The 19,378-nt window shown below is 38.8% G+C and overlaps 1 protein-coding gene across 1 annotated transcript in view; it reads left to right on the top strand.

The window, feature by feature from the left end:
- Positions 1-19,378, top strand: part of PRKCH (protein kinase C eta) — a 222,877-nt gene that overhangs the window by 111,624 nt on the left and 91,875 nt on the right. Inside the window, exons 3-6 of the mRNA XM_060141782.1 lie at positions 8,695-8,845; positions 13,629-13,663; positions 17,054-17,142; positions 18,679-18,808. Of these exons, the coding sequence (XP_059997765.1) occupies positions 8,695-8,845; positions 13,629-13,663; positions 17,054-17,142; positions 18,679-18,808 (405 nt within the window). The remainder of the gene's footprint in view (positions 1-8,694; positions 8,846-13,628; positions 13,664-17,053; positions 17,143-18,678; positions 18,809-19,378) is intronic.

Raw genomic sequence — 19,378 nt, 5'->3', positions numbered from 1 at the left:
AAGTCAACATTGGTATCTACTAAACAGACTTAGTGGAGGAGTTTAAGATCTTCTGGGTTCGTAATGAAAGGAATCCTGGTCCTCCAAGCCCATTACTACTGGGCTTACTCCTAGCCTACCTCTGTCTTTCTCTGCAGAGCCTTCTGGATGCCCCATTCCTGGTACCTCAGGTCCAGACCCCAGAAATTGAGGACTGGGGGAAAGACTAGTCTCCCACCTGACTAAGGCCCACTTGAAAGTCTTTTTGCTGTCTGAGGACTCAACTTTCTCTCAGATGTTGGACAGTGGAAGCACCACCCTTTGGGGAAAATATACCCCCTACTACCTTACTATGGTTCAAATAGGGCAACTACAGTAAGCCTGATTTCCATGCAGGATATTCACATACACTGTGAATTATGTGTATTTCCTGCACATAACTGGTTGGATGAAGGATGGATTTCAGAGGGGAGCAAACTTGTGCAGGGAGACTAGTTAGGAAACTATTTCACAGTCCAGATGAGAGGAAAAAGGCATGAACTAACTATACCCAATGAGCATGGGAGGGAGAGACCCAGTCAGATCATAGAAGGCTTAGTAGAACTTGACGATCAGTTTGTTGTGGATGGAGAAGGAGGACCTGAAGACATCTCTGCGCTGTTTTTTGTTTTTTTTTCTTCTTTTTCTGGATTACTCCAAGCATAGTGGTACTATTATCTAGGAAGAAACATGGGTTCAGGAGGTTGGGGAAGAGGGTTCAGCCTACAAATGTCAAGTTTTAGGTACTTTGGGGATGTCTTGAAGAGATACTGAGAAGCTACTTAGAAACAAGTTTAGTAGTTAGAAGCCAGAGCTAGAGCTGCAGATTTGCGAGTCCTCAGTACTTAGGCAATTGTTGGAAGTCAAGAGATCTTTTGAAGTCTTGGAGGAGATGAGTGCCCCTAAAGACCAGAAGAATGGTGTACAAAGAACCTTGGGACACACACATATTTAAAACGTTGGGTGGAAGAGAATAGCTGGTGAGGGAGACTAAGAAGAAATTGTGGAGTGAGAGGAACCAGATGTTATTGGAGCCAAGGTCCCTTTCTTCAGGGCTGAGGAGAGAGTTTGTACTTTGGACAACACCCGTAGATACAAGGGGTGAAATTAAGAAGGAGGTGATTGGACGATGGGAGATCAGGGCTCTTATAACAGTGGGGTAAGAGGCCTTTCCCAAGGCTCCTGATGGAACTTGGGTACCATTTCTGATGGCCGCATCCATGACCTCTGTTCTGCTCCTCTTTCTGCTGACAGAGGAGACTGGAGGGTTAGGTGGGGTTGGGTGAGAATGGGCTCAGCTTTCATGATGCTATGAGCCATGAGTCCTCTGCGAGAGGGTCAATCTAGTAACAAATTGTTTTTCCCTCCTCTTTCCAGTGATAGTCATCCCCATGAGTTTGCACGATGGTAGATGCTTTTGTAGACTGTGCTTCCTCAGAGGAAGCCAAGTCCCTGAGAAACACCTGTGTATAGCTCCTGTAGAGTCAGGTCTCATACTACGTTGAGTTGAATCATTCTGTCTGAATTTAGAAATACCTATGAGTCATGTGATTCAGCTCTTTTCAAAAAACAGAAGATTCTGTTCTGCTCAGTGCCATTTGGGGGCTTTTGCTTGCCATTTTTAATACCAACACTGTCACAGCCATTGTGACTGGTGCTGGCATAAATTCCTGGAATCCTCTCCCTATCCTGCTTCACCAGGTTCTCCTTCCTCTTCCAAACAACAGCTAATCTCAACCCATTTATGAAGTCTTCCTTAATTAATCAGACGACTAGGTACACAACTCCTGCGATTCTCTCTTCACTCAACACCCAATAAATGCTGTCACCCACTGGTTGTGTGTACCTATTGTAAAGACTCATTTAAATTATGTATTTGCTTAATACGTGTGCTAATTGTTCTGTTATTATCACTATTGTCTCAGACAGGAATCATCTAAGTTTAAGTTCTTAAGCATCATTCTTTATCACACAGTTCTGTGATCACGTGGTTGCTTATTCAGTATGTTGGATAATACTAAGCAAAATTCTCTCACTACCTTATTGCATTACCTTTCAAGGATATTTTGTATTTTAGAAACATTAACAACATAGCACACTCTGGTTCTTTCTTGACTAGTAACTTTTGGTCAACACTAAGGTTTTCCTGTTTGTTTTTCCCATAGTCATCACCTCCCAAGTGCACACATGAGAAAATGAATGTCTCAGGAAGAAGAAAAAAGACATCTGATAGCATTGCTCAGTAGTTCAACATAGTAAACAGGGTCTGGCGTCCCCACTTCTATCATTGGCTGCCTGACCTCACTTAACCTTCCTGTTAGTTTCTGTTTCCTCACCAGAAAATTTATTACTTTCCAGGGGAGAGACCCAGTTGATTCTAGAAGATTCTAGGAGACCCAATGTTAATAATGTTAATAAAGGACAAAGTGCAGGATGGTGTTAACCGTATGGTCCTGGGATAAGATCAAGAGTGGAGGATTCCGGGGGTAGTTCTGGTGCTAGCTAGCTACTAGATGAGCCTTGAGCACGTTGTTGAACTTCTAGGTAATGGTTTCCTAGGTATTGATTCTTCTTCTAGGCAATTAGGTGATTGGATTAAAAATCCCTTCTATTTCTTGAACTCTGAAGTAAGAGTTTTAACAGCAAGTATAATAGGTAGCACTTAGTTGCCACCTGCTAGGTATTTTTCTAATTATGTTACACTTATTATCTCAGCAAGTCCTCAAAATGGCCGTTTGAGGAGAGTTCTCTAGCCCTTCATGTTCTACAAATGAGGAAACTGAGGCATAGGAGATAAAACAAGTTGCCCAAGGTCACCCAGTTTATAAGGGGAAGAAGCAGGATTCACAGCTGGGCTCCAGATTCGAAGCGCTCACCCACCACACTCTCCTGCCTGCCATATATAAAGGCTGCACGACCTCCCTGCACCGCCCCCTTGAAGACCAGATTTTAGTAAACTAAGTGCTTTTGCTGCTGAGCAAATTCAACTTAAATTGCATTCTACACTACATCAGAGGTATTTCTTTTATATGCTTTATATCAGTAATTCTAAAAATTAAAAAGTGCCGTAGATTTCTCTTTCTGATTTAATATGCTTACAGTCATTTGGAAACTTGGAACTATGCTGTTTTGACTCACATCAGAATGTTTCAGAAGTACTTTCAAATACAGATGTCTATATCTGGTATATAAAGCCTTAAATTCAGGTAGGGAGAGCAGAAGACTAAAAAGGATGAAATATTTACTATTTTTGAGATCAGGTTTAGACCGTATGACAGAGACTTCGGAGAGCCACTCCTCCCTGGCAGAGCCTCACATCAGCAGCGCAAGTTTCAGACCAGCACAGCTTTCTGCGATGGAAGCTTACCCTGGGGTGGCTCCTACTCACTTGTGCCTCCTCAAGTTCTGAAAGAGTGTGTGGGCTGACAATCAGATTTTATGAAATATAATTTTATTTCAAACTAGTTAAGCTTCGTTACATTTGACATAATTATTCTCCACCCTGTGGTTGGGAGGGCTTGGCAACACCAACTCCTGGATAGGCCAGATCAGGGCTCCAGACCTGCCCACCTCCTGAGACTGGAATGTGAGTTTCCACTCTGGGGCACTGAGCCAGCTTCCTATTTACTTAGAGGCATTGAGCACCTCAGGAGCAAAACAGAGGTTGTGATGCAAGTTTTGGCTGCAGAGCATGTTAGGATGGCTTGATGTGTTCAACTAACACGTGATCTGAAAGATTTCTCAAAGCCCAGGGTACACAGGATTACATCGTCTTTTTTAGCCCTTCTAACTCAGTCCTAAGTCAACAGGAGGCCGTGTGAACAATGAGGAAGCTCCCTCTGCACTCTGATTGTCAAATGGGGGTTGAGTCTGTGCTCTGGGGAACACAGTTAAGTCCCAGAGTTGTTTCTTCCTGGTCAGGGCAGCCAGCAAAAGAATGGTGATAGGGAAAGCCATATGAAGCCATGGGGGCCCCGGTTTACTTACATGACTTAAATTTCTTGCAAATGCTGAGGTGTGGGTGAGTGTGTGTTTGCTTTCTAAACAAAAAGAGGCACATGTGCAAAAGAATAGAGAAAAGGGAAGAGTGAAGTTTAGTTAAAATGACCATGTATGAGGTCTTATGAGGCACCTGGGTATAGGAGGTGAAAGAGACATAACCCCTAGTTTCCTGGGATAAGGGAAAAGATGGAGGTGTGCTCCCAGGTTGCTGTGGAAACAGAGGGGAGAAGCATTTCACTCTGATTCAGGATTTGCCTTAGGCTCTGAGGCACACAGGAAAGTCTAAGTTAACTAGTTTAAAACAAAAAAAAAGGAAGGAAGAACATTCCAGGGCGGGGTGAAAGGCAGGAGCGAAGGCATTAGGGGATGACCGACTTGGTGAACAACTACAAGCAGTTTCTTCCTTTGTCCTTCCAGCTATAACAAATCACCTGGAAAATTGATAGGTCACATTACTGCAATGGTAATAGCTGTTGAGGGGGGGGAAAAAGACCCAATTCATGAAATATTAAAACTGCAAGTGAGCTGACCTTTTAACCAATCTTTATAGTATTAAGGGATTAAATGAGTAAATTATTGGTAATTGGACCCCCATGGAGAATTTAATTTGCATTTAGATGTGATAAGTGTTTAGTAATTCAATACAAGTTTTACTTTGGCCAGTACTGAGCTGGGTCTTAGGTTGGTGAAAATGTAGGTCAGGTATAGGGTCTTATCATTAGGCTAACTTTCATCATCTGTCAACAAATGAACATTAAAATCTGTTTATTTTGTGGTTACTAAATGGCTTCTAGAAGTATTGTGGAAGAGAGCAGTACAGTACAGTGACTTCTGTTCTTATGTGACCCTTATCCAAAATTGTAAGAACCTCTCAGGAATATTGATTATGACACTATCCCCGTAGCGCTGAGGACAAAGGTATATTTTCATCTTCTTCAGATAGCTGGGAAACCTGAGAATGATAGTAATTGGGCTGCTTGCCAGAGATGTTACACACACACACCCCAAAACAAAACCTGAAGCAGGTACAATTTTAACCATGCTAGAGCCTCTGAAGAATTGGTATCTTAGCAACGTTTATTTGGACTATTTCTACATTTTATTCTTTGAGATTTCTTGTATTGACCCTAATTTTTACTGTTAAAAAGAATATAATGATTGATATCTATATAACATATATTCCTGCTTTCTGATGTTTTTTTATAGAAAACAAATCCTAGAAGTTGAATTGTTGCATGAAAGGAAATGCACATAACACTTGGACAAGGTCACAAAAACACTAGCTCGAAAAGATATCTGCACCCCCATGTTCATAGCAGCATTGTTTACAATAGCCAAGATATAGAAACAACCTGTGTCTATCGATGGATGAATGGATAAAGAAGTTGTGATATATATACACAATGGAATATTAGCTATAAAAAAATGAGGATATCATACCATTTACGTCAACATGGATGGATCTTGAAGGCATTATGCTAAGTGAAATAAGTCAGAGAAAAACAAATACTGTATGATCTAAAAAACAAACAGGAAAAACAAAACAACCAATTCACAGAAAAACAGATCAGATTTGTGGTTACCAGAGGCCGGGTGTAGGGGGAGGAAGAATTGGAGGAAGGTGGTCAAAAGGTATAAACTTCTGGTTATAAGATAAGTAAGTACTAGGGATGTAATGTATACAACATGATAACCACAGCTAACATTGATGTATGGTATATAGGAAAGTCGAGAATAAATCCTAAGAGTTCTCATCACAAGGAGAAAATATGTATTTCCTTTTCTTCTTTCTTTTTATTGTATTTATATGAGAAGGTGAATGTTAGCTGAACCTCTTGTGGTGATCATTTCACAGTATTTGTAAATCAGACCGTCATGCTTGTACACCTTAAACTTACACAGTGAAGTTAGGTCAGTTATTTCCCAATAAAACTGGAATAAATACTTTGACAGGTATTTGTCAAATTGGTCACTGAAAGAAATCATTCTTGAAATAGCTACGTGTTGAATGTGACCATGTGCCTAGCTCTGGGCAAAACGTTTCTAACGCGTTATCTCATTCAGTGCTTGGAAAAAACCTAGGAGGAAGGCACTACCTGGTTCAGATGGGAACACTGAGGCTTAGCAGGGTAAATACAGGCAGAGGATGGTGGGGCGAGGACAAGAGACCAGATTATGCTCCTACCAGCAGAGGCTGGAGGTGCAGATTTCCCTACACTGTAGTAAGAGTAGGCATGTTAACTACCTTTATAAGTATTTGCCGACTTAAGAGGTAAAATGTCATTTACCTTGCAGTTCTTATATGTCTGTCTTGGATAGGATTGGACATCTTGGCATGTTTATTGTCTATTTGCATTTATAATTTTATGAATTCCCTGTTCACTTCCTCTGCCCCTTTTTTACTAGATTGTTTATCCTCTTTTCTTAATGATTTATATATATTATAAATAGTAACACTTTGTCACATGTTGCAAATCCTTTTCTCCCCAGTTTGTTTTAACTTTGTTTTGTGTCTGTTGACAAGTAGGACTTTAAATTTCATAGATTGCAAATCTGTGGATCTTTTATGGCTGTAGAAATTTGTTATCCTCATCCCATTCCTAGGAGTGTATTTTTTTCCCATGTTTTCTTTCTTTCTATAATTTCCACCTCAACATTTATCTGAGATTATTTGGGTGTAAGGAGTGAGGTAAAGATATTTCCCAAAAGGCTACCTAGTTGTCTAAACACCACTTATTGAATAATCCATCTTTTCCCACTGATTTGAACCATATTCTCTTTCAGCCAAATTGATTTCTAGTTTTGGACTTTTCTTGAGGGGGTAGAGCACTGTTTAAATTATCGTAATTTTATAATATGTTTTAACATGTAGAGCAGGTCCTCCCTCATTGAAATTTTGGGACAGTTTTAAAATATTTATAGTACCAAATAAACCTTGAAAAAAATTGTCAAGTTTAGAAACATCCTTTGGGAATGTTGATTGAAATTTTGTTGAATTTAGACATTAGATAGAATTGACAACTTTGTAGTATTGAGTGTTCCAATTTAAGAACTTCATTTTTACTTACCTTTTCATACCCTTCAGTTGGTTTTATAGTCTTTTTTTCATATAAATCTTGCACTTCTGATAAATTATTTCCTAGATAATTTGGTTTTTTTGGTTGTATGAATGGGATTTTTTAACTTATTCTAATTGGCTCTTTTGATATACTAAATACCTTGACTTTTAATGATTTATTATTGTCCATCACACCAAACTCATTTTTTTAATAGATTAGGCTGAATTCTCCAGAGTTTTTTAGTCATACATTAAACAACTTCAAATAATGGTATCTTTGCCACCTTTTCCTAATAGTTTGATCTTTTGTTTCATTTCTAACAACTTTGGTGAGTACTTTCAGAATAATATTAAATAATAGTGGTGATAATTAGTCTTATTCGTTCTTAACTGTCACAGGAATTTTGTTAACATTTACCATTCAGTTTGATACTTCTGACCTGTGAAAATGTGTGTTAGTCATGTTAAAGAGACAATCTTTTAGTCTTTTCGAAAGAATTTTTTATTGGATTACAAGTTAAATTTTATCAAGTGCCTTTTAAACATCTATTGAAACTGTCATACTTATTCTTTCACCTATTAATAGAATAAGCTATAATAGATTTTGTAATAATATGCCCATTGTTATGCTCCTGAGAAAATTCCCACTTGGTCATAGTGAGTTTTTCTTTTTAAGATAATTCTGGATAGTATAGAAGTTTCTGGTTATTTGAGTATATTGCTACTGGGAAAAGTCTACATAAAATGAATCCTTCAGAATTAGAGGTAGTCCTTTAAAAACTTTATCAATTCCTTCTAAAAAATGAGACTTTTTGGTTTATGTGACTAATTTTGACCATGTATTTACATGGAAATCTTCTATTTCTTCCAGGTTTTAAAATTTATTAGCAGATTATTCTTGCATGATTCCTTTAGTTTCCTTTGGAGCAGTGATTCATTTAAAAGCATTATTGAAGAAGGAATCTTTATTTTATAATCACAAGTCTCTGCATACATTGGAAAAGTTCTAGAACAGTTAGGTGGAAGATATCATTTATGATCTTTAAATGGTGCACAGTTTTTAGAGTCTTCAGATTAGGAGCCACTACTTTTAAAATATGAAATTAGAAAGGGAACTCTGAGTGTATTCCCAGTTAATTTCTGCCTCTTCCAAGTTAACAGAGGTGGTGCTGGAACTGATGCTTTTGGGCAGGGCTCTCACTGTGTTGGGGGCAGTTCCCTCACTAAGTTTGTGAGGACAGCAGAATGAAAGGGGAGTAATGAGGAGCCCTGTTTGCCAGCCGGTCACTGCAGCCAGTCGGTGAACCTGAGGTCCCAGACAGCTGGACAGGGACTGCGAGACCATGCTGCTGTCACATACTGGCGCATCGAAACTCTGGGGAACCCACGCTCTGTTCCGGGGGAGACTGGCCCAAGATAGCCAATTATAACTAGGCAGTTGGGAATCCCAGGGTTCACGTATGTCTAACAAAGCATGATGATTTTCTGGGGTGGTTTACATCTTGAAGAAAGAAAAAAGTAATTTGGGGAGTATTTGAACTACCAAACTTTCTCATACATTAGGTGCTGGTAGGTTCATTACACATTATTCTTTTTTCCCTTCTTTTAATATATAGCTACTCTCCAGAGAGACCGAATCTTCAAACATTTTACCAGGAAGCGCCAAAGGGCTATGCGAAGGCGAGTCCACCAGATCAACGGACATAAGTTCATGGCCACATACCTGAGGCAGCCCACCTACTGCTCTCACTGCAGGGAGTTTATCTGGTAAGAGGTCCCCTGTCTTCTCTCCTCCCAAGAGCTGAGACTTCCTCTGGTTGTGTGTGATTTCAGGAGAAAGCATGATTATTAAGAATTGTTTTAGAATCTGATTTTTTTCTCTTACTCTAATATGTTGACCTAGAAATTTTAATCCCCAACCAAAAAATTACACAATTTACAGATTAAGTTTTATATGTTATTTCTTTTGCCAATCATGTTGGTAAAAGTGCTAATGAATCATGAACTGGTTAAAAAGCACTAATTAGAGAGAGAGGCTAATCAGTTAATAAATGATCTATCCCTAAGGAGGAAAGAAATATCAACAGTATTTCTCTAAGAAGGCATGAATCACATGATGACTTATGGAATTAATTGTTGCAAGTAAACTAAACATACAGTAGTCTTCAGCCTTATAGTATGTAGACAAAGGTAATAGCTTTCAGTGATCACATACTATAATCCCTGGCATTTAAGAATCAAGATAATTAATAGTTGAGAAATTCTAGATGATTTGGGGCAATATCTTACTATACATGTTACTCAAGTGGCAAATCTATAATGTAAAATAAATTTAAGTAATAGTTATCTTCAATTAGAGGCAACATTAAACATTTATTTGCAGAGAGAAGGAAGAAATACCCTCACATGCACAAAACATACACATACACACCCTTCTCAGGAGGAAGAAACACACTTTCATATCTGCAGCATAAAAGGAGATCTTTGTTTTTGTTGCAAATTTTAGTCATTTTGTTTAAGGCAGAAACACTTGATTCAGATTCATTTCTGAGTATTGATCAATTACTTTGTGTTTTGTGGGGGGTTTTGTGATTACTTTGGATTTTATACCTTTTAACAGTCAGAATGCAGGCTTAGTTTGTGTTTCTGGCCTTTTTAATCAAGAATATGGTCTTGTCTATGAACCTTTTAAAGTACTATTGGAATCTGTTTGCTAGTATTTTATTGAGGATTTTTGCATCTATGTTCATCAGTGATATTGGCCTGTAATTTTCTTTTTTTTGTGATATCTTTGTCTAGTTTTGGTATCAGGGTGATGGTGGCCTCACAGAATGAATTTGGAAGTCTTCCTTCCTCTGCAATTTTTTGGAATAGTTTCAGAAGGGTAGGTGTTAACTCTTGTCTAAATGTTTGATAGAATTCACCTGTGAAGCCATCTGATCCTGAACTTTTGTTTGTTGAGAGCTTTTAAATTACTGATTCAATTTCAGTACCGGTAATTGGTCTGTTCATATTTTCTATTTCTTCCTGGTTCCATCTTGGGAGACTGTACCTTTCTAAGAATTTGTCCATTTCTTCTAGGTTGTCCGTTTTATTGGCATTATAGTTGCTCATAGTAATCTCTTATGATCGTTTGTATTTCTGTGGTGTCTGTGGTAACTTCTCGTTTTTCATTTCTGATTTTATTGATTTGGGCCCTCTCTCTATTTTTCCTGGATGAGTCTGGCTAAAGATTTATCAATTTTTTTTTATCTTTTTGAAGAACCAGATTGTAGTTTCATTTATCTTTTCTATTACTTTTTAAGTCTCTATTTCACTTATTTCTGTTCTGATCTTTATGATTTCCTTCCTTCTACTAACTTTGGGTTTTGTTTGTTCTTCTTTCTCTAGTTGTTTTAGGTGTAAGTTTAGGTTGTTTATTGAGATTTTTCTTGTTTCCTGAGGTAAGCTTGTATCACTATAAACTTCCTTCTTAGAACTGCTTTGGCTGTGTCCCATAGGTGTTGTGGGTTTTTTTTTAATATTTATTTATTTTTGGCTGTGTTGGGTCTTCGTTGCTGTGCACGGGCTTTCTTTTAGTTGCGGCAAGCGGGTGCTACTCTTCGTTGCGGTGCGCGGGCTTCTCATTGTGGTAGCTTCTCTTGTTGTGGAGCATGGGCTCTAGGCACGCAGGCTTCAGTAGTTGTGGCTCGTGGGCTCTAGAGCTCAGGCTCAGTAGTTGTGGCGCACGGGCTTAGCTGTTCCATGGCATGTGGGATCTTCCTGGCAGGGATCGAACCTGTGTCCCCTGCATTGGCAGGCGGATTCTCAACCACTGTGCCACCAGCAAAGTCCCATGTCCCATAGGTTTTGGATTGTCATGTTTTCATTTTCATTTGTCTCTAGGTATTTTTTTAATTTCCTCTTTGATCTCTTCAGTGACCCATTGGTTGTTTAGTAGCATACTGTTTAGCCTCCATCTGTTTGTGTTTTTTGCAGGTTTTTTTTTTTTCTTATAGTTGACTTCTAATATTATAGTGATGTGGTTGGAATATATGGTTGATATTTCACTTTTCTTAAATTTACTGAGGCTTTTTTTGTGGCCTAGCATGTGATCTATCAAGAATGTTCCATGTGCACTTGAAAAGAACGTGTATTCTGCTGCTTTTTGGGTGAAATGCTCTATAGATAATATCAATAAATATCATTTGGTCTAATGTGTCATGTAAGGCCAGTGTTTCCTTATTGATTTTCTGTCTGGATGATCTGTCCATTGATGTAAGTGGGGTGTTAAAGTCCCCCACTATTATTGTGTTACTGTTGATATCTCCTTTTACATCTGTTAATATTTGCCTTACATATTAAGGTGCTCCTATGTTGGGTGCATATATATTTACAATTGTTATATCTTCTTGGATTGATCCTTGATCATTATGTAGTGTCCTTCTTTGTCTCTTGAAACAGTGTTTATTTTAAAGTCTATTTTATCTGATACAAGTATTGCTGCTCCAGCTTTCTTTTGATTTCCATTTGCGTGGAATACCTTTTTCCATCCCCTCACAAATATCATATGATACCATGTGGAATCTAAAAAAATGGTACAAAGGAACTTATTTACAAAAGAGAAATAGACTCACAGACATAGAAAACAAATTTATGCTTACCAAAGGCAGAAGGAGGGGGCAGGGATAAATTAGGGGTTTGGGGTTAACAGATACATACTACTATATATAAAACAGATGAACAACAAGGACCTACTATATAACACAGGCAACTATATTCAATATCTTGTAATAACGTATAACGGAAAAGAATCTGAAAAAGAACATATATGTATACATATATATGTATATATATAAAAAATGAATCACTTTGCTATGCACCAGAAACTAACGCAACATTGTAAATCAACTATACTTCAATAAAATAAATTTTAAAAAGAAATAAGACATTAAATTTGTACACAATAAAAAAATAAATAAAATATAAAAGAAAGAAAAAGTATAGAGTCTTGTCTAAACCAAAGGCCCTAAACTGGCTGTCGATATGTATGAAGCCTAAAAGTGTAGTCTTTAGGAAGAGGTTCCTATTCCATTTTTTAATGAAAAAATTAGCATCTCTGGCAACTTCGAGCCCATTTTTCTTCTTTGCATGTTCCAGTTAGACCCACTTCTCCCTGAATTTGCCTGACCAGAAGGATAATTGTCTGTTGCTGTTTTATTTCATGTCACACCATTTGGCTTCCCTCCTTTACGTGACCTGTCTGCCCCTGTAGGCATTTGTGGTGACAACCTGTGATCTCAACTAACGTTCTTAATGGAAACTTACTTGATAATTTCACCAATTTTTTTTCTACCAAGGAAACTTTAACTCCTACCTAACTGGCCTTGTGAAACACGCGCACATGCACACACACACACACACACACACACACACACACATGCACACACACTTGAAATAGTGGTTATGTGTTTTATATACACACACACACATACACATACACACACACACATATATGATTAAGCACATGGACTCTGTCATTCAATCTCATCACCAACTAGATGTGTGAACCTAGACAAGCTATATAACCCAGCAATGTCTCCTCATTTGCAAAACAGAGACAATAATTTTATTTTATTTACATAGTAAACTTTTATATGCACTAGAGTGCCAGGCACTGTTTTAAGTATTTTATATTATCAACACTTTTTATCTTCATGATAACCTTATAAAGTAGGTACTGTTATTATTATACCTTTTTATATATTAAGAAACAGTGGTTCAAAGTAGTTAACAACTTGCCCCAAATCACATCCAGGCCATCCAGCTTCAGGATCTGTGCTCTAGGCCATCCTATTATGTGTGCTACCTCACGTGGCTTTTATGAGGATTAAATGAGATGCTAGAGGTCAGCTGCTTGGCTCATTGCCTGGCATATCCTACTGGCTTAGTAAAATGTGGTTTTTGTTAATAAGAATGAGAATCATATCACCATCACCCAGAGACTGTATTAGGGAGAGACAGAGATGAAAGCTGTGGGCATGATGGGCATATTGTGACCACACTTCTGCTCCCCAGTGGACTCTGGGTGATGTGGGTACACGGAAGATGGAAGATGCCTCAGGTCAGGCAGCTGGAGTGGACTCACCTGTTTACATCCATATGTATATCTGCATCTGTTTACTTCACCCTCTGCGTGTCTTTATGTGTATGTGAGAGAGAATGATCAATAAGGCAGTAAAGTGAAACTTCAGGAAGAGGCTCAGTCATACACACAGAGGAGGTTTATTTTCACTGAGGACTTGGGGGATTGCCGCAGCGATGGGTAGAATGAGAATTGCCAAACTCACCTGTTTGTTATGCGGAGCATTCTAACTCATCAGTTTCCTCCTTGTCCTGTGGTAACAAAAAAGGGCTTAAAAAGGACATTATTTCTGCTGCTTCTCTGAAATTGTGTTTTTTATAAAGGACCAGAGGATGAAATTTGTTTTCCTTAAGTACTGTAATTATAGGAACATTGTTGCTGAAATATTTGACTAATGGTTTCTTTTTTTTCTATTGTCTTGAACAGGGGTGTATTTGGGAAACAGGGTTATCAATGCCAAGGTAAGAAAACATTTTAAAACTGTGTTTAATCTTGTTCCTGTGTTAAAAAGTGATTATACCAAGAGGAAACAGGATACATTCCATTAATATTTTGATAAATAACTCTCTGTAGGTCAAATGAGACCCCCATAGAATTACAACCCTTTAGTTTTGTTTAAATTTTAGCCATGTCTTTTTGTAGACAAAGTAGAGGGGATGTTTTTATTTCTGGATCCAGGATACCTATATAAGTGTAGTTGTTTAAAGTTTTGTCTCTGCAGGATCATGAACATACTAAAAGGTAATGCGATTTTGTGAGCAGGACCCTTGAGTCTTGAAGATAAATTTTTGGTGTTTTACAATCCCCTTGTCCGTAGGAGTGAGAAGTAGCACAATGCTGATTTCTCTTTACCTGAATTGGAAATAGAAGCTATTATCCAAGTTGCTTTTTGGATTTTCTGAATTTAGTTAAATGTGAGAATGTTCAAAGTTAGGCTGTTAATGGTCTTGTAAGTTATTATCCATTCAATTTATTTTGATTTTCACAATTCTGAGATAACCTCGATTAGTGTTCCAGAAGAATTGGAATGAAATAAAAAAGGAAAGAGGAAAAGAAGTCTCCTTAATCTGGAGGTTTAGCCAGGCTGGATTGGACTTTTCTTTTATTTGGGCCTCCCTCATCATTAACTTGAGCATCATCTCATGGTTTATCCATATGGTACCTATTATCTTAATTTACACCCTACAGATCATTGGTAAAATAATACTACCTATCCTAGAGTGGTAACCTATGGTAAACTAGGTAAATAAAGAAATCCCACCTTCTCTTCTGAAGGAGGGGAAGTAAAATATTATTTCCCTTAGAAGAATGGAATAAGACATACATTTGGATGTAATTTTGACTTTAATATGTATGAACAATTCTACTGAGTTCTCAAATTTAGGAAAAACTGAATTGATATGACAACAATAATTGACCTTCTGCTATTAATTTCAGCCTCAAATGAGAGCATAGTTGACAGGTCAGTTCACATAGTTCACTTAGTTCAACATAGTTCACTTTTTGGCTTGGACCTCTCCAGCACAGGGGTATGCTCTGTCCGTCTCATGCATACAAAGATAACTTGAGAACCTCTTGGTAAACAAGATTACATTTTTGAGTTTAAAAATACATGATTTGTGACGTATCTGTTGTGTTTTTAGTTTATTTCTTCTACCATGGCCCATAGTGCCAGGATATTTGAAGAGCTGATTTTCAGTGGGCCACCTGTTAAAGGACCAGGAAAGAACACTGGTCAGGAGACATGAGGACACTAATTTGTTCACATCTTGCAAAGGGATATAAAACCACATGCCTAGTTGGAAGGATATACCAATCATGCTAAAAAAAAGCAAACAGATTAAAGCAGGCTTCAGAACAAGGAAATTTATAAAGGATAAGGGAGGGCATTATGGAATGATAAAAGGAGTCAGTTTTCCAAGAAGACATAAAAATCTTTAACGTATATGCACCTAATAACAGGGCATCAAAATACTTAAGGCAAAAACTGATAGAACTGCAAGGAGATAGAAACAAATCCACTATTATAGTTGGATTTAATTTTATTTACTATCTCAGCAGTTTCTGATTCTAATTGATCAGCATTTCTGCCTGATCCAGCAGGCAGAAAATCAGTAAGAATATAGTTGACCTAAACAGCACTATCACAACTTGATCAAATTGACATTTATAGAATTCTCCATCTAAGAGCAGCAGAACACACATTCGTCTCAAGCTTACTAGGAACATTTACCAACATAGACCACATTCTGGGACATTGAAACAAACCATAACAAATAAAAGAATAGAAATCATAAAAAGTATCTTCTCAGACCACAGTGGAATTAAACTAGAAATCAATAACCAAAAGATAGCTCAAACACCTCCAAATATTTGAAGATTAAGCTACATATTCTAAATAGCACATGGGTCAAAGAAGACTCAAGAGGAAATAAAAAATATTTTAAATCAAATGAAAATACAATTTATCAAAATTTGTGGGAGGCAGTGAAAGCAGTGCTCAGAGGAAAATTTAGAGTATTAAATGCATATATTAGAAAAGAATAAAGGTCTAAAATCAATAATCCAAGTTTCCATCTTAAAAAGGAGAGAAATTTAAGCCTAAACTGAGCAGCAGAAAATAAATAACAAAAATAGAGTGCGAAACAGTGAAATTGAAATTAGGAAAACAATTTAAAAAATCCACAAAACCAAATGCTATCAATAATTCTCCAAAAAGATCAATAAAATTGATAAACCTGTAGCCAAGCTGACTGTGAAGAAAACAAATGCCTTGGAATATAAGATTTTTCTATGTGAAGGATTCCCTCATATAAAAAGACCAGTTCTCTGGGCACTTTGAACTTGGTTCTCCTGAGAATTCAATCTGATGACAGCTAGATTTGTTTTAGATTATAGTGCTACCTGCTGACATGTCATCTCTCTTTATGTATTTAATCCTAGAAACTTCCATATGTCTTGAAAGATCTTAAAAATGATGTGTATTTTCATATTGCTTCATTGCACATGTTCATCCTTTAATGGAAACTGGACTCTGCACTCTATCAGTTGTCTGAATGAAAATTTAAAAAATGTTATTTAGAAAGTTCTAACTATTCAAGCAATTGATTGGGTCATTCTGCAAATACTTAATGAATGCCTACTTTGTTCAAGTCATCATGCTGGCTGGGAATCCTGAGGACATTAGAGGCTGTATGTGGAAGATCTGAAATGAGGGAGGCCAGCTAGAGGTTGTAGGAGACTAGAGGAGGGAGAGATTTTCAGTCTAGAAGGGGAGCCATGGGGAGTATATTTTCATAAAAGAGACATTTTTTAAAGTTGTGTCTTGTTATACATTTAAGGTTTAGTGAAGTGATAGGAAAGGAAGATACCCCAGGGATTGAGAGGGACATGGACAGTGTGTTGGGGAGAGTGAAGACTTGCTCCAGGAAGAGCACCTAGTCTAGTTATTAGTGGAACAAAGAGCCCCCAGAGAAGAAAGGTGACAGGTGAGCCTGGGGTCGGCTTGGGAGAGCCTGAAACCCATCTGGGAAATTTCAACTCTAGTTTGACTGACTGTGAGGCACGATTGAATGCTTTAGATTATGGGCCTGAGGTGACCAGAATCATATACTGTGAGATGATTCCTCTGGAGGTTGGGGCAGGAAGGAGGAAAGCCAGGAAGGATGACATTAGTTCCGGACCTGAGTATGCGTAGTTCAGGCGTGAGCAAAGGCCTGAGTTAGGGTGGTGGTGAGGAATATAGGAAGAACGGGAGCATTGGCTGCCATCATGTGGGCCCACCATCTAAATCAAGCCACCATGGCCTGGTGCCTCCAATAAATGTATAATCGCTGGATTTAATTTCCTAGTGTGCACCTGTGTCGTCCACAAGCGCTGCCATCATCTAATTGTTACAGCCTGCACCTGCCAAAACAATATTAACAAAGTGGATTCAAAGGTGAGATAGCAGTTTGCTGATTAAGTGCCTGCATGAGCTCATGCGAGCACATTCTCTCTGTCTCGCTCTCTCGCTCCCTGTCTCTCTTGCTCGCTCTCTCTCCCCCTCTCGCTGCCTCTGTCTCTCTTTCTCTCTCTCTCTCCCTTCTTCCCTCTGTCTTTTCCTTCCTCCCTTTCATTCCCAATTCCCTTCCATACTCCTTGAAGCCAATGGTGGTATCAGAATTGAAATTTCTCTCCTTTTTATATTATGGCATTTGTATTTCTTTACTTGCATAGCTTGACCTGTCCTGGAAATGACTCCATTAGTGATCAGCTGGGTAAAAGCTCTAGGGATCCGTTCTACTAATTTGAAGAGATTTCCCTGAGTTTGGCATCAGATGACTGGGATTTGAATGTAGAACCCAGCCTCTGCTAGCTAGCTTCTCTCTCAGCCTCAGACCTAAAATAGTATCCATACTACAAGATAGAATTGATATGGTAAGTATGTTGTTAACTGTAAATTGCACTTCCTAAATAAAGGGACCTTTGGCCCCCTCCAGCCTCTCGAGGAATTTCAAGGAGGATCTATATCTATACATAAAGGCTTGAACATCACTCTTGCCATTAGCATTGCATCCAGCTGAGGTGGGCGTACATTCTCAATTCTGGAGGTAGAAGGCAGTTGGAGTATTACCAACAGTTAGCAGTGGATTTACAGATGCACTGAAGAGTCCGACTCTGGAACTCGATGGTTCTTTACAGTATACACCCAGGATGGCTGAGAGTACACACAGAGGCATGTGTACTTTCTTTTATGAGAAGGAGGCCAGAAACGTTTCAAGAGGAGTAATATTGCCCCACGACTTGTTATGTGTGTCTCTGTTGTTATTGCTTCCAACTGTGATATAGACTATAGAGCATATGCCTAATTTAACTGTTTGCTGGAAACAGTACGTGAGATTTCACCTGATCCTGAGAAGTGATCGTCTGTGAGATAAAAGCAGAATCTTTGCACTCAGATATCAAAATACAAAGACAGGCAGAGGCTGGAAGGGCTGAATAAGATCACCAGTTGAATGTCACTTTGGAATAAATTCCTTCTGTGGTTCCCTGTCCTCTGGGGGTCACCCCATCCTCATGACGCAATTTCTGGAAGAACTTGTGGTGATAGCAAGTGTATGTTGCCTATAAAAGATGTCTTGAATCCTGAAGTTAAAAGGTTCTAGAAATAGACATGGGTGTGAGGAATTGGCCAGGAGAGAAACACGGCCAAGTGAATGTAAAATGTGAAATGAATATTTAAATTTCTGTTAATCTCCCAAGATGGTGGACAGGTTAATGTATACCACACATTTCTGTCCAGCCAGTCTTGTTCGCTAGAAAATGTGTTTCGTCTGCGTGGTGAGGCCTGGGTAATTCATCGTGGCTGAGCAGTAATAGTATACTCATCTCGGGTGTCATAGTAACACTTTGCGTTTGGTGGGCTCCTGTTACAGTTTTCACAAAGGTGTGGGTATGGAATTTCAGCTCTCGTCCTCCTGTTTCCTTGCTACAGATTGCTGAGCAGAGGTTCGGAATCAACATCCCACACAAGTTCAGCGTCCACAACTACAAGGTGCCAACGTTCTGTGATCACTGTGGCTCCCTGCTCTGGGGGATAATGCGACAAGGACTTCAGTGTAAAAGTGAGATTCTCGGGGGCTTGGTACCCACTTCCTCGTGAGAACACCTTGCTGCGAGCTCTCAGAATTCTGCAGTTCAGAATCTGACCTAGGACGGATGGTTTTAGATACCTTGTAAATGAACATCTTAGTGGCTCTCTCTATATGTATGTGTCCCTCGTCAGGCACGGAAAGAGAGCTGCATGTGAGCCACAGATTTCCTAACCATGGAATGTTTACTCACTTGCTAAATGAAATGTCCTGTCTGGTTAACTAACCTGTTGGCTATCCTCTATTTAGTACTGAGTACAGGCTAGTCATTGTGTATTTCCATAGGTATTTGAAAGAGGAAAAGATGGGATCTGGTCAGAAAGGGAAGATGGTAGGAGGTGAGGTGGCCAGCAGAGAAGGTTGAGTTGTGAGTAAGAGCCAGCAGGAGAGTTGGTTTGATCACCTCCCCAAAAATAAGCAGGAATTGGGTTATAAAAGCATAACCCAGGGCTTCCATGGTGGCGCAGTGGTTGGGTGTCCGCCTGCTGATGCAGGCGACACGGGTTCGTGCCCCGGTCCGGGAGGATCCCATGTGCCACGGAG

Source organism: Lagenorhynchus albirostris, chromosome 1 (genome assembly GCF_949774975.1).
Source record: "Lagenorhynchus albirostris chromosome 1, mLagAlb1.1, whole genome shotgun sequence".
NCBI classification, from domain to species: domain Eukaryota; kingdom Metazoa; phylum Chordata; class Mammalia; order Artiodactyla; family Delphinidae; genus Lagenorhynchus; species Lagenorhynchus albirostris.
Note: the sequence above shows the minus strand (reverse complement) of the source record. Positions and strands in the feature narration are given on the sequence as shown.